The following is a 12774-nucleotide window of genomic DNA, read 5'->3' as shown; positions in this document are numbered from 1 at the left end:
GTTTCTGAGTTCTCTCATCCTTCGGACCGAATTCGTTCTGCTAATACATTGTAAAATCTTGTTTTGCTTATTCAAATTACTTGATTAAACTCATTAGATTGAAACGCACCAGCAATGGATGATTTTGTAGTTAACAATGAAAGCAGTTTATTCTCTAAAATTGTGAATATTTTCACTTTTATTTATGCTACATTTTATTTTACTGAACAAACCAGTTTGAGCTTTGGTGCTGAAACATATAGCGGACTGGTTTTGAAGCACGTCACCTCAGATGTTATTCATTATTCTCGTTTATCTAGTAGATAACTGACCAACAAAAAAATACATTAAAATTAAGATACAAATTATAAATCAAATTTTATCAAAATAATATTTTTTTCCAAGAAAAATATACAAATTATATTTTTGTTTGTGCCCTTCGCATACTCAACTATACAGGTGGAGGATTTGTTTGCTCTGTGGAATTTTTTTTATTTTATTAAATAAGGCTTTACTGTAATCGTCATATCACAAACCTCTGCATATATTTGCTTTTTTTAATATGTCATTATTTTGTCTTGAGCCTCTGATTTTCCTTGGTGCTGATGTGCTTTCATTTTCTCTGTCTCACTCCCGGCAAGTATAGGCGAGTGAGTGTTTAATAAGCAACACATGGCTGGAAAATATACATTTAGATTTAAAATAAATATTTTATTATTAAAAAGGAAATATTCGTTTGATCCTATCAATGTCATAATAAATGCCTTCAAACAATGTAGCCTAGTTGCAAGCATCAGTGTTTATTAAGATTAAATAAGATTAATATAAATAAGATAAAAAATATATATATATTGAAATCAAAATAAGAAATATTGTTATAGCAACACTTGTGACTGCTTTGGGACATCACAGGATGACTGATCGTGAAGGAACGTGTAGTATGGCACATATTTTACCAACAACAAGATAAGATTTTATCAGGACAAAAATCGCATAATCTAACAGTGACTTTCGTAACTGACAATAAAAATCGTGTGATCTGACATGGGTTTGGTCGCTGACATTATCTTTAGCAGGTACGGCGTGAAAACTCTAATTGCAGATTCTCACTTAGGGTTGTTTATGCTAATAAGGGAGAGATTGTCACTAGAATGTCACTCAAAGTGTTTCTGCAGACTATTTTTATGCAGTGTGATACTAAAAAGAAAATGGAATTAACTAATTTTTACCCTTAGAGGCTGTTCTTCAGGCCAGTTTTAACAGCAGAGAGCGTTCTAGGCTAATTTTTAACAGCAGATGGCACTATGCCATTTTTTAACAGCAGGTGGCGCTCTAGACTAGTTTTTAACAGCAAAGGGCGCTCTAGGCTAGTTTTTAAATCAGCAGATGGTGCTCTAGGCCAGTTTATAACAGCAGAGGGCGCTCTAGGCCAGAATTTAACAGCAGATGGCACTCTATGCCATTTTTTAACAGTAGATGGTGCTCTAGACTAGTTTTTAATAGCAGAGGCCACTCTATGCCATTTTTTAACAGCAGAGGGCGCTCTAGGCCAGTTTTTAACAGCAGATGGCACTCTGTCATTTTTAACAGCAGATGGTGCTCTAGACTAGTTTTTAACAGCAAAGGGCGCTCTAGGCTAGTTATTATTCAGCAGATGGCGCTCTAGGCCAGTTTATAACAGCAGAGGGCGCTCTAGGCCAGTTTTTAACAGCAGATTGCACTCTATGCCATTTTTTAACAGCAGATGGCGCTATAGACTAGTTTTTAACAGCAGAGGCCACTCTATGCCAGTTTTTAACATCAGAGGGCGCTCTAGGCCAGTTTTTAACAGCAGATTGCACTCTATGCCATTTTTTAACAGCAGATGGCGCTCTACACTAGTTTTTAACAGCAGAGGGCGCTCTAGGCCAGTTTTTAACAGCAGAGGGCACTATAGGCTTTTACCATTAGAGGCTGTTTTTTATTTACACAATGTTGCCCCACTATTTTGCATAATAGGATCCTATTTTAAGATATTTTATTTAAATTCAGACCACTGCTCAGATGTGTGGTATGTAAAAGACTGACTTGGTCCTAAGCACGGAGAGAGCACTGTCCCGTCTGTCCTGCCAGAGTGCGTGGAGGAAGGCCAGCGCTGCCCTCTGCAGGAGTGGAGGACACCAGTACTTCCCCTGCTGCTTTGAGTCCAACAACTCCAACACCACCGACAAACAGCTCCACTCGCCTAGAGAAAACTCCTGCACACACAGAAACACACAACCACAGTCATACACACTGCTCCATTTCTCACATGAAAGCTTTAGGGTCTTTGCACACTGAAGTTTGCGTGTGATGCTGCAGCTACACAACGCTAATTTCGCTAAATCTTTTAAATTCCATAAAGCTGGTGAGTAACAACAATGTCTGTACGATAAATTTAGACCTCTGACCTTTGCTCCGTCGCTGGCGTCTTTGGTCTCCAGATTGAGGAAGAGCTCGATGAGTCCGGGTTGCGTTTCTACAGCCACGGTGAGAAACTCAAGGATGGTGACTTTAATACGCATGTCTTCAGTTCGGCTCTGCAGTCGAGTGAGAAACGCATCTCTGATCGCAGCCGCATCACTGCCCAGACACGCATACACAGACATGGGCGCCACCTGTGTACATGCAAAAACACTAATTATATTAGGTCATGGTGAGACGTCTGTAGCAATTAAATTAACTATATTACTACATTTCAGTCCCTTTTTAACATTTTCACACGAGGACCACAGTAAAATGTGAAGAGGATTACCGTGGCGAGTCTCTTCAGCAGCTGTATGGCCAGTCGAGGCAGCGCTGGGTCGTGTTTATGATAAATATACTTCGCCAGCACAGCAATCAGGTTATTTCCATGACCCCCTGCAAGACAAACAATACAGCTGCATAAAAATCTACAAGAAAGATCAGGCGTTTGTTATTCTGAGCAATCTAGGGCTGGCACAATAAATCAATGTAAAGCGATTCGATAATTGTTTTTTAGATTTTCTGAATGCACTGCAAGTCTTTCTGGAATTAATTCTGATGTTAGATTTTAACAACAGATGGCACTCTAGGCTAATTTTTACCAGTAGTCTGCGCTCTAGATTAGTTTTTAACAGCAGAGGGCACTCTAGGTCAGTTTTTAATAGCAGAGGGCGCTCTAGGCTAGTTTTTAACAACAGATGGTGCTCTAGACTAGTTTTTACTAGCAGAGGGCGCTCTAGGCCTGTTTTTAATAGCACAGGGCGCTCTAGGCTAGTTTTTAACAGCAGAGGGCGTTCTAGGCTAATTTTTAACAGCAGATGGCACTATGCCATTTTTTAACAGCAGAAGGCGCTCTAGGCCAGTTTTTAACAACAGATGGCACTCTATGCCATTTTTTATCAGCAGATGGCGCTCTAGACTAGTTTTTAACATCAGAGGGCGCTCTAGGCCAGGTTTTAACAGCAGAGGGCGCTCTAGGCCAGTTTTTAACAGCAGAGGGCGCTATAGGCTAATTTTTAACAACATGGTGCTCTAGAATAGTTTTTAACAGCAGATGGTGCTCTATGCTAGATTTTAACAGCAGAGGGCAATCTAGGCCAGTTTTTAATAGCAGAGGGCGCTCTAGACTAGTTTTAAACAGCAGAGGCCGCTCTAGGCCAGTTTTTAACAGCAGAAGGCGATCTAGGCCAGTTTTTAACAGCAGAGGGCGCTATAGGCTAATTTTTAACAACATGGTGCTCTAGAATAGTTTTTAACAGCAGATGGCGCTCTAGGCCATCTTAACAGCAGACTGTGCTCTAGTCAAATTTTTAACAACAGATGGCAATCTAAGCTAGTTTTTAACAGCAGAAGGCACTCTAGGCCAGTTTTTATAGCAGAGCTCGCTCTAAGCTAATTTTTAACAACGGATGCCAATCTAAGCTAGTTTTTGAGAGCAGAGCGTGCTCTAGGCTAATTTTTAACAGCAGAGGGCGCTCTAGGCTAGTTTTTGACAGCAGAGCGCGCAGTAGGCTAGTTTTTAACAGCAGAGGGCGCTCTAGGCTAGTTTTTGACAGCAGAGCGCGCACTAGGCTAGTTTTTAACAGCAGAGTGCGCTCTAGGCTAGTTTGTAAGTGCAGAGGGCACTCTAGGCTAGTTTTTGACAGCAGAAGGCTCTCTAGGCTAGTTTTTAATAGCAGAAAGCACTCAAGGCTAGTTTGTAAGCACAGAGGGCGCTCTAGGCTAGTTTTTAACAGCAGAGGGCGCTTTAGGCTAGTTTTAACAGCAGAGGGCGCTCTAACCTTATTTTTGACAGCAGAGGCTGCTTTAGGCTAGTTTTTAAATAGTAGACAGTGCTCTAGGCTTGTTTGTAACAGCAGCTCGTGCTCTAGACTAGTTTTTTAACAGCAGTGGGCGTTCTAGACTAGTTTAACAGCAGAGGGCGCTCACCTAAACCTTTCCTTTCCAAAAGAGAATCGCAATGCTTTCAGAAAATCTCAGAATTAATGCTGAATCATTTCTCCATTGACAGTGCATTGATTCATCATCCCAGCCCTAAAGTAAACCCTGTGCGAATGCTGTGATATGGTGCATTTACCATGAAATGTGTGTACTAACCGTGCTGAGTTAAAGCCTGCTCCAGAGGTGAAGCCGTATCAGACTGAGGCTTGAGTCGGATCACATTGTTAGTGACTGAAAACGCCAGTTTCACTGTCTGGATCAGAACTTGACCAGGTCCTTCAGAACCACCACTGCAGACAGACACAAATTCAATGAATTATTTATGTACTTTACCACATTTGGTAAATACATTTTTGCCTTTCAAATTTTAGGTTTAAAGAACAAATGCTGACAGAATCAAGTGTATCCCACATTGCTGAAGCCAAAAAAAGATATACAATTAGATTTAAGATATAACATTACATTTACACTTTGTTCGGCAGAGAATTTGTTTGTTTGCTCCAGCAATTAAGGCAAATTTCATAGTAAGAAAACATTTTAAATTATATGATGCTTTTACTTATTTTTAACTGAGGATGTGAAGGCTGATGCTCCTATAATAAACACTCAATCAGTGTTTACCTGCTGGGCTGAGCTGCGAGCACCATGTTAATAGTGTCCACTCCAACACCCATGATGTTGACCACTGCCTGTCCTGCCTCAGTGTTGGCCAGACTGTAGATACACAACGACTGCAGACTCGGGGCACTACAGAGAAAAGAAATAACTGATAAAGTGCTTCTTTTATCCTCACTTTTGAGTCACTTTGGATAAAAGCATCTGCTAAATGAGAAAAGGCAAGTATGATCCTCTTACCTGCCCTCTGACTCGCACTCCTGATTCAAATTGAGAATAGCATGAACCAGCTCTAGGATCAAACAACCTGAGGCAGAAAACAGAGAGCAGACAGATGTTTAAAAAGCAGGTCATGTGGATTTCGGAATAATATCTTAATTGCAGTTTGTAATGAAGCTGTAATTACAGTCTGCAAAGGTTTTTAAATGTTCTCTTTATTGTTTTTAAGAGAGAAAGAACAGAAAAAAACACTTAAATTCAATACACATACTACTAGATTATAATTTTACATTGGGATTAGGGCTGCACGATACTGGAAAAATGCAATATTTTAGTTTTATGCAATAAATGTGATATGTATAGTTTTTTCTTAAAGCAAACAAAATTATCTACCAGTGGGGCAAGCAAAGTAATCTTATTTTCGCTTTGAAATGTAGATATTTAACTAGAAAAATTCTAAGTAAATAATTGTTTTGTTGCATAAATCGTATTATTTTTTATTAATTTTCTTTTCAGCTTAGTCTCTTTATTAATCTGGGGTCACCACAGTGGAATGAACCGCCAACTTATCCAGCATATGTTTTATGCAGCGGATGCCCCTCCAGCCAATAATATCCAACTGCAGGCCCGCAGAACCACACACGTTTTAGGCTCACACAATCTGGCACACACATTCTAGGCAAACCATATATGGTTACGACGGGTGTTAATGTTATTAACGTCTTCTTGGACATCGTCATCAATATATTTTGATATATATGGGTAATAAATATTGTACACAATAAACAAGTCTTTACTTTACTTTATTTCACAAATATTGCGACCGAGACGGGCGAATGGGGAGCGTTGTTTTCGATCGCCATTCAATATAGACTGATCATTCATCATAGATGATCAGTCATTATTATCTGACAGAGTCAATGTAGCAGATACTCGTTTGCTAGCCTTGCTGAAAGAGCTAAATTAGACAGGTTTCATTTATATAATGGATTAATTTATAATGAAGGAAATAATAGCAAGTTAATATAGGCAATAATACATTTTATATGTATTAAAATCTTTTTACATGTAATAAATGTATAACACTATGTTCATATTTTACTCAAGCGATTTAATAGTGTGTATTTGCTTAATTTTCTAATAACTTTTTAATTAATGATTTCCCACATTAAATACTGTAGTAATTTATAGTAAGCAACATATTGTTTTTAAACTAAAATTTAACAATAGAAACAAATTAACTATTAATAATTAATTAATTAAAAATAATAATAATAAGTTTATATATATATATATATATATATATATATATATATATATATATATATATATATATATATATATAAAACAGCTGTGACAGTTTAGTAAAAGATAGCAGTTTATAATCAGATAATCAGTTAAGAAAATCAGTTTAAATGACTAACTATAGTAGTTCATTTTAATGTGACACATTATTGTGTGCTTTTTATATTTTACAACAAAGTGATTTTAACGAAGTATGATAATATTAAGATCTTGAATTAGTTTATTACACTTAATCCTACAATTAGACAGTCTATTATGTTTTCTTCGTGTGTGTGGACATGAATAAAGTCATAAGTGTCTTTAACCAATTACTTTTATTTACATAATTTGAGTTCAGAAACTGCAGAGAGGTTAAAATGATCGTTACGATATAATAATGATATGACTGAAATGGAAAACCATATTTGTGAAATTAAATAGGTGGCGATAATGCTCCTAAGGAGCCTAAATCGTGTGTGCTAGATTGTGTGTGCCTGAAACGTGTGTGGTTCTGCGGTTCTGCAGCTGGATATATCTCCCTCCAGCTGCAACCCAATATTGGGAAACATCCATACACAACCATACACTACGAACAATATAGCCTACCCAATTCACCTATACCACATGTCTTTGGACTGTGGGGGAAACTGGAGCAAACCCACACCAACATGGGGAGAACATGCTAACTGAATGATATTGTTTTCCTATTTCTAATGGGTCCACTATTATTATCATATTATCATGCTCATAATATCACTTCACATGAACCTCACGCTGCACTTTTTCAGAAGACGCGTTCGATGTGAATGACCCCTAATACTGTATAGTTTGCTCACCGATTCTCTCTCGCACTCCATATGTGTTGTAGCGCCATTTATGATACGTCGGCAGCATCTCCTTCAGCACCAGCAGCACACATGGGATGAGTCCTCTGCTCTGAGTACTGCCCAGCTGACCCTACTCACACATTGGGAAAAACACTATACAAATAATCTGGAATTGATCTGAACTAAAAAATAAACAAAGGTCTCATTTTTGAGTTTGATATGAAATTGAAAATGTCTGCTAAGTGTGTTACCTTGACAAGTGTGGTCACCAGTCTTAAAAAGGCAATGGTGACGCTGTACTCTCCTCTGGGCTGTTCTATCAACACCAGCAGATTTCCATAGTTTCCCGCCTTCATGCCCTCCGCACTGAAATACACACACACACACACACATGCAAATGTTACTTTTCAGGTTTCTCTGACTCTAACACATGAATATGATGCTGATAATGTTCACTAGCTAAGCTTCCATCCACCTATTTTATGCAAACTTACACATTTACTGAATAAATTCCAGCATGCTCATTAAAAAAGTAACGTGATTTTGTTTTAACAGGTCATGTGATGATAAAAATGGTTGTGAGGGGACATCATTAATGGATAAACCAGCAAAGCAAGTACATTAAAAATCAATCAGCCAAAGTCTATTATCGCACAGGTTGAGTATTACTATTATTATTACCTCTTGAGCGTCTCAAGTCTCTAAAAGCCAACGCACGTTTATGGACCCTTTTTTACAAGACTGTTATGACACGTTTAACGCTTATCAGCATCTTAAATCCTTCAAAGATTTTAATATTTAGAATTTTTTTTTAAAAACCTATAAACATTTATATTCATTTATTAAATCGTCTGCATCAAATATCAAAACATGAATTTCTGCTTGTGCGATGCGTTTGTAATGCAGTGTGTACGGGCAGGAAGGTAAATTTGATGTTGTTTTCTCTTCTGACTGCCGTTATCAGTCTCATGGTGTGTTCACACCAGCCGCGGATGAAGCGTCAAGTGCGAGTGATTTACACGTTAAGTCAGTGCAAAGACGCAAATAGACATCCTGCAGCAGTATTCACACGAATGATGCAATCGCTCGAGTTGGAAAATCTGAACTTCAGGGAACATTCGTGCTTTAACCATTTAGGAGCCTGCTCTTGTATGGGCGTGACTTTGACTTGGCCTTTGTTGTTGTTGTCCCAAGGGGAAATCCACCAGCTGACATGGTACAACAGCTCATCAAACTGGGCTCAGCTCAGTCTGAAGCACCGCTAAAAGCTTCCATCATCCAGGTAGTTTCTAGTAGAGTGCACCTCTGAAAGGATCTAGTGAACATGGCACTGAACGAATCTACCGTTTTTCAGCCTTCCTAAAGCACAGCTTCATTTAGCAACGAAGCTAGAGTCACCTGGCAGACAGAAGCCCAGCCCATGATGCGAATCTGGGTCTATTGTGAAGAGAACTTGATGCGCGAATGAAGCGAGTAAACTTGAAATGTTCAAGTGTCTGTTTACGAGCAAATAGCGGGACTTATTCGCGCATGCCGTGTCCGGTGTGAACATATCATCACACACTTTTTTTTTCCTTTCTCTGAAAGTCTTGATAAGAACATTGTAGAATTTTTCTCTTATTATTTCAGCAAATAGGAATGTAAAAAAAATATTTGTTGTACTCTCCTATTCACTGCGCTCTACGTTTTTCCGACTTTCATGACTTCTGCTACTGCGAAACCCGGAAATGTGAAAAAGGTCTATTGTGTTTCATCTTCTGAGGTGCAAATAATGTTTATATATATATTATATACAAATATAAAAGGCCCATAGTGGCTTCTCCTACTGCAGAAAATTACTTTTTTTCTTTTTATTTGTGGTGCCAGATCATCAGGAAGTGATGATTTTGTTCTCTTAGATGGAAACGCTGCTTTATTCACAAATAATTTAATGCAATATTCCAGTTTTGCACATAAAATACTTCACCTCTTTGGATGGAAACACAGCTACTGTCTCTGCATGCATGTGTGTGTGTGTGTGTGTGTGTGTGTGTGGTGTATCACCTGATGGCCTGTGTCATGTTAGTCAGAGGAGTGGAGGCAAACGGGAGGAAGCCGGTGTGATGCAGACTGGACCAAACCTGCATTAGGAGGAGAGGAGGTTTAATCTGAGGCTCATCACTCTTTAAAACACTGACGTAGCTTTCATATAACAGTTAATGTGTACCTTCGCAGGCTGACGAGCAGCTAGAGCGATGAGACAGTTCACACAGGAAGTGATTACATCTACCGGAGGGTTAATAATGGAGGTCAACCTGTCAGACAAACCAAAAATACCATATTTTTAGGAGAAAGAGAAAATACAGTGCATCCGGAAAGTACTCATAGCGCTTCACTTTTTCCATATTTTTTTATGTTACAGCCTTATTCCAAAATGAAATAAATTCATTTGTTTCTAAAATTCTACACACAATACCCCATAATGACAATGTGAAAAGAGTTTCTAAAATTGTTACAAATTTATTAAAAAATAAAAAGCTGAAATATCACATGTACATCAGTATTCACAGCCTTTGGCATGAAGCTCTAAATTGAGCTGAGATACATTCTGTTTCCACTGACCATTCTTGATGTTTCAGCAGCTTCACTTAGTTCACCTATGGTCAATTCAGTTGATTGGACATGATTTGTAAAGGCATACACCTGTCTATATATAAGGCCCCAGGGCTGACAGTGCATGTCAAAGCACAAACCAAGCATGAAGACAAAGGAATTGTCTTTAGACTTCCGAAACAGGATTGTCTCAAGGCACAAGGCTGAGGAAGGTTACAGAAAAATTTATGCTGCTCTGAAAGATCCAATGAGCACAGTGGCCTCCATCATCCGTAAGTGGAAGATGTTTGGAACCACCAGGACTCTTCCAAGAGCTGGCCGGCCATCTAAGCTAAGGAATCGGGGGAGAAGGGCCTTATTCAGAGAGGTGATCATTAACCCGATGGTCACTCTGTCTAAGCTCCAGCATTCTTCTGTGAAGAGAGAAAAACCTTACAGAAGGACAACCATCTGTGCAGCAATCCACCAATCAGGCCAGTAATGTTAGAGTGGCCAGACGGAAGCCACTCCCCACCTGGAATTTGCCAAAAGGCATCTGAAGGACTCTCAGACCATAAGAAACTAAATTCTCTGGTCTGATGAGACTAAAATTTAACTCATTGGAGTGAATGCCAGGTGTTATGTTTGGAGAAAACCAGGCACCGCTCATCACCAGGCTAATACCATCCCTACAGTGAAGCATGGTGGTGGCAGCATCATGCTGTGGGAATGTTTTTTTAAAAGCAGGAACTGGAAGGCTAGTCAGAACAGAAGGAAAGATGAACGCAACAATGTAAGGAGACATCCTGGATGAAAACCTGCTTTAGAGTGCTCTTGACTTCAGACTGGGGCGACGGTTCATCTTCCAGCAGGACAATGACCCAAAGCACACTGCCAAAATATCAATGGAGTGGCTTCACAATAACTCAGTGAATGTCCTTGAGTGGTCCAGCCAGAGCCCAGACATAAATCCTATAGAAATTCTTTAGAGAGATCTGAAAATGGCTGTACACAGTCACTTCCCATCCAACCCAATAGAGATTGAGAGGTACTGCAAAGAGGACTGGGCAAAAATTCCCAAAGACAGGTGTGCCAAGCTTGTGGCATCATATTCAAAAAGACTTGAGGCTGTAATCGCTGCCAAAGGTGCATCAACAAAGTAAAAGACTTTGAATACTAATGCACATGTGAATTTTCAGCTTTTTTATTTTCAATAAATTTGCAACAATTTAAAAAAACTCTTTTTTTTTACATTTCCATTATGGGGTATAGTGTGTGTAGAATTTAGAGGAAATAAATGAATTTAATCCATTTTGGAATAAGACTGTAACAAAAAAAGTGTGGAAAAAGTTGAGCACTATGAATACTTTCCAGATGCACCGTAGAATTTATTTCCACATTTCCTTCAATGCTATTTTATGGAAAAAGCATCACATTTATAAACGTTTTGTATTTTTGTATTATACATATGTTTATAACAATAAAAAAATATCAACAACAATACTTAATACAAGACAAATCTAAAACTTTAAGCATTCACATTTAAAAATAGTTGCTTTATAGGTGCAAAGTATAGGTGCATCCCAGTATATTTTGCTAAATTGGCAACATTGTTGCCAGGAAAATGTTTTGAATTTAAGTTCAGTACAAAATGTTAGTGTCCCATACTTGACAACACTCAATTCACTTTGGAAAAACAAATCTGGTTACAGGTTTGTACTAGAAGACGGAGCTTCATTCGAAGTGTTGACTGTTACCCTTTTCCCCATTCAAAACCATATGAGTGACATGTCTTATGCATTTTATAGTCTTTCGCATTTTATAAGGATTAATGATAAATATCATTTCGCATTTGTCTATAAAAGCTGACTGTGTAATCAGCTGTGAATCTTCAGCTGGAGCAGAGTTTACTAAACAGAGACATAGCTCTCTGAAAAGCTACGCAAAATATCACATGTGATAGGCAACTGTGGCCATTTGTAGTAAATGTGGCTAATGCTAAACCTGAAAGCACATGCAAAAATACCACATATGAACATGGTTTTACTTAAAACGTACTTCAAAGCTTCTATCGAGTGTTTGAAATGAGTACTTCTGTTAAATGACGTGGCTTCTTACACAGAATAAAACATGCAACATATTTCATAATAGCATTTTGAGCATTATTATAATTAATCCCTGATATTTTCCCCCTGATGGACACCATCCCATGTCAAATTACTTAAGGACTTTCATGCAAGAGGGCCCAATGTTTTCGGTTTGGTCTTTGCCTCCATCTCACCTTTGCAGAAGCATGTAGATCCGTGATGTGAGCGGCAGCAGACAGTCTGACACCGTCCAATCTGTGCTGATGATCTTATGAACCAGATCCAAGATGGGCTTCACTCGCTGGCAGTGTACCAACACATCTGTTCAACGCAGACACAAGTCCAAAGCCAGTGTAAAACATTTGATCATCTTCATAATGATCATGTTTAAATTCAAGTATGTGTACCTGCAGTCGAGACGACGTGCAGCAGCATCTCGATCTCACAGGTGAAAAGAGTCCAGGAGCTGTAGGAATATTCCCAGCGCACCAGGAAACCCTGTTCACCCACAGACAGCTGCTTTCCTTCACACACCTGGCCAAAGCACCCCTGAGGCATCCGCAGGTTGGTCTGGCCCACACCTGAACATACAGACAGTGCTGGGCAAGTTACTTCAAAAAAGTCATTTGCCACTAACTATAATTAAACTGTATTTAAATAACCTCTCCAATTACTTGAAAAGCAACTAATGCGGAGTTAAGACTGCATGATTTTAGCCCTGATTTCGCCGACAGGTTATGAGAAATCGCATACAAATGCCTTAAAAG

The 12774-nt window shown here is 38.8% G+C and overlaps 1 protein-coding gene across 1 annotated transcript in view; it reads right to left on the bottom strand.

The window, feature by feature from the left end:
• Positions 1-12774, bottom strand: part of nup188 (nucleoporin 188) — a 66954-nt gene that overhangs the window by 26110 nt on the left and 28070 nt on the right. The window contains exons 16-27 of the mRNA XM_001922983.6: positions 12415-12588; positions 12202-12328; positions 9556-9643; positions 9393-9469; positions 7601-7715; positions 7359-7479; positions 5260-5326; positions 5026-5151; positions 4561-4694; positions 2753-2859; positions 2409-2615; positions 2047-2216 (exon numbers count right to left, since the gene is read on the bottom strand). Coding sequence (XP_001923018.1) covers positions 2047-2216; positions 2409-2615; positions 2753-2859; positions 4561-4694; positions 5026-5151; positions 5260-5326; positions 7359-7479; positions 7601-7715; positions 9393-9469; positions 9556-9643; positions 12202-12328; positions 12415-12588 — 1513 coding nt within the window. The remainder of the gene's footprint in view (positions 1-2046; positions 2217-2408; positions 2616-2752; positions 2860-4560; positions 4695-5025; positions 5152-5259; positions 5327-7358; positions 7480-7600; positions 7716-9392; positions 9470-9555; positions 9644-12201; positions 12329-12414; positions 12589-12774) is intronic.

The sequence above is a fragment of the Danio rerio genome, chromosome 21 (assembly GCF_049306965.1).
Source record: "Danio rerio strain Tuebingen ecotype United States chromosome 21, GRCz12tu, whole genome shotgun sequence".
In the NCBI taxonomy this organism is placed as follows: Eukaryota; Metazoa; Chordata; class Actinopteri; order Cypriniformes; family Danionidae; genus Danio; species Danio rerio.
This window is presented reverse-complemented; position numbering and strand designations above follow the sequence as displayed.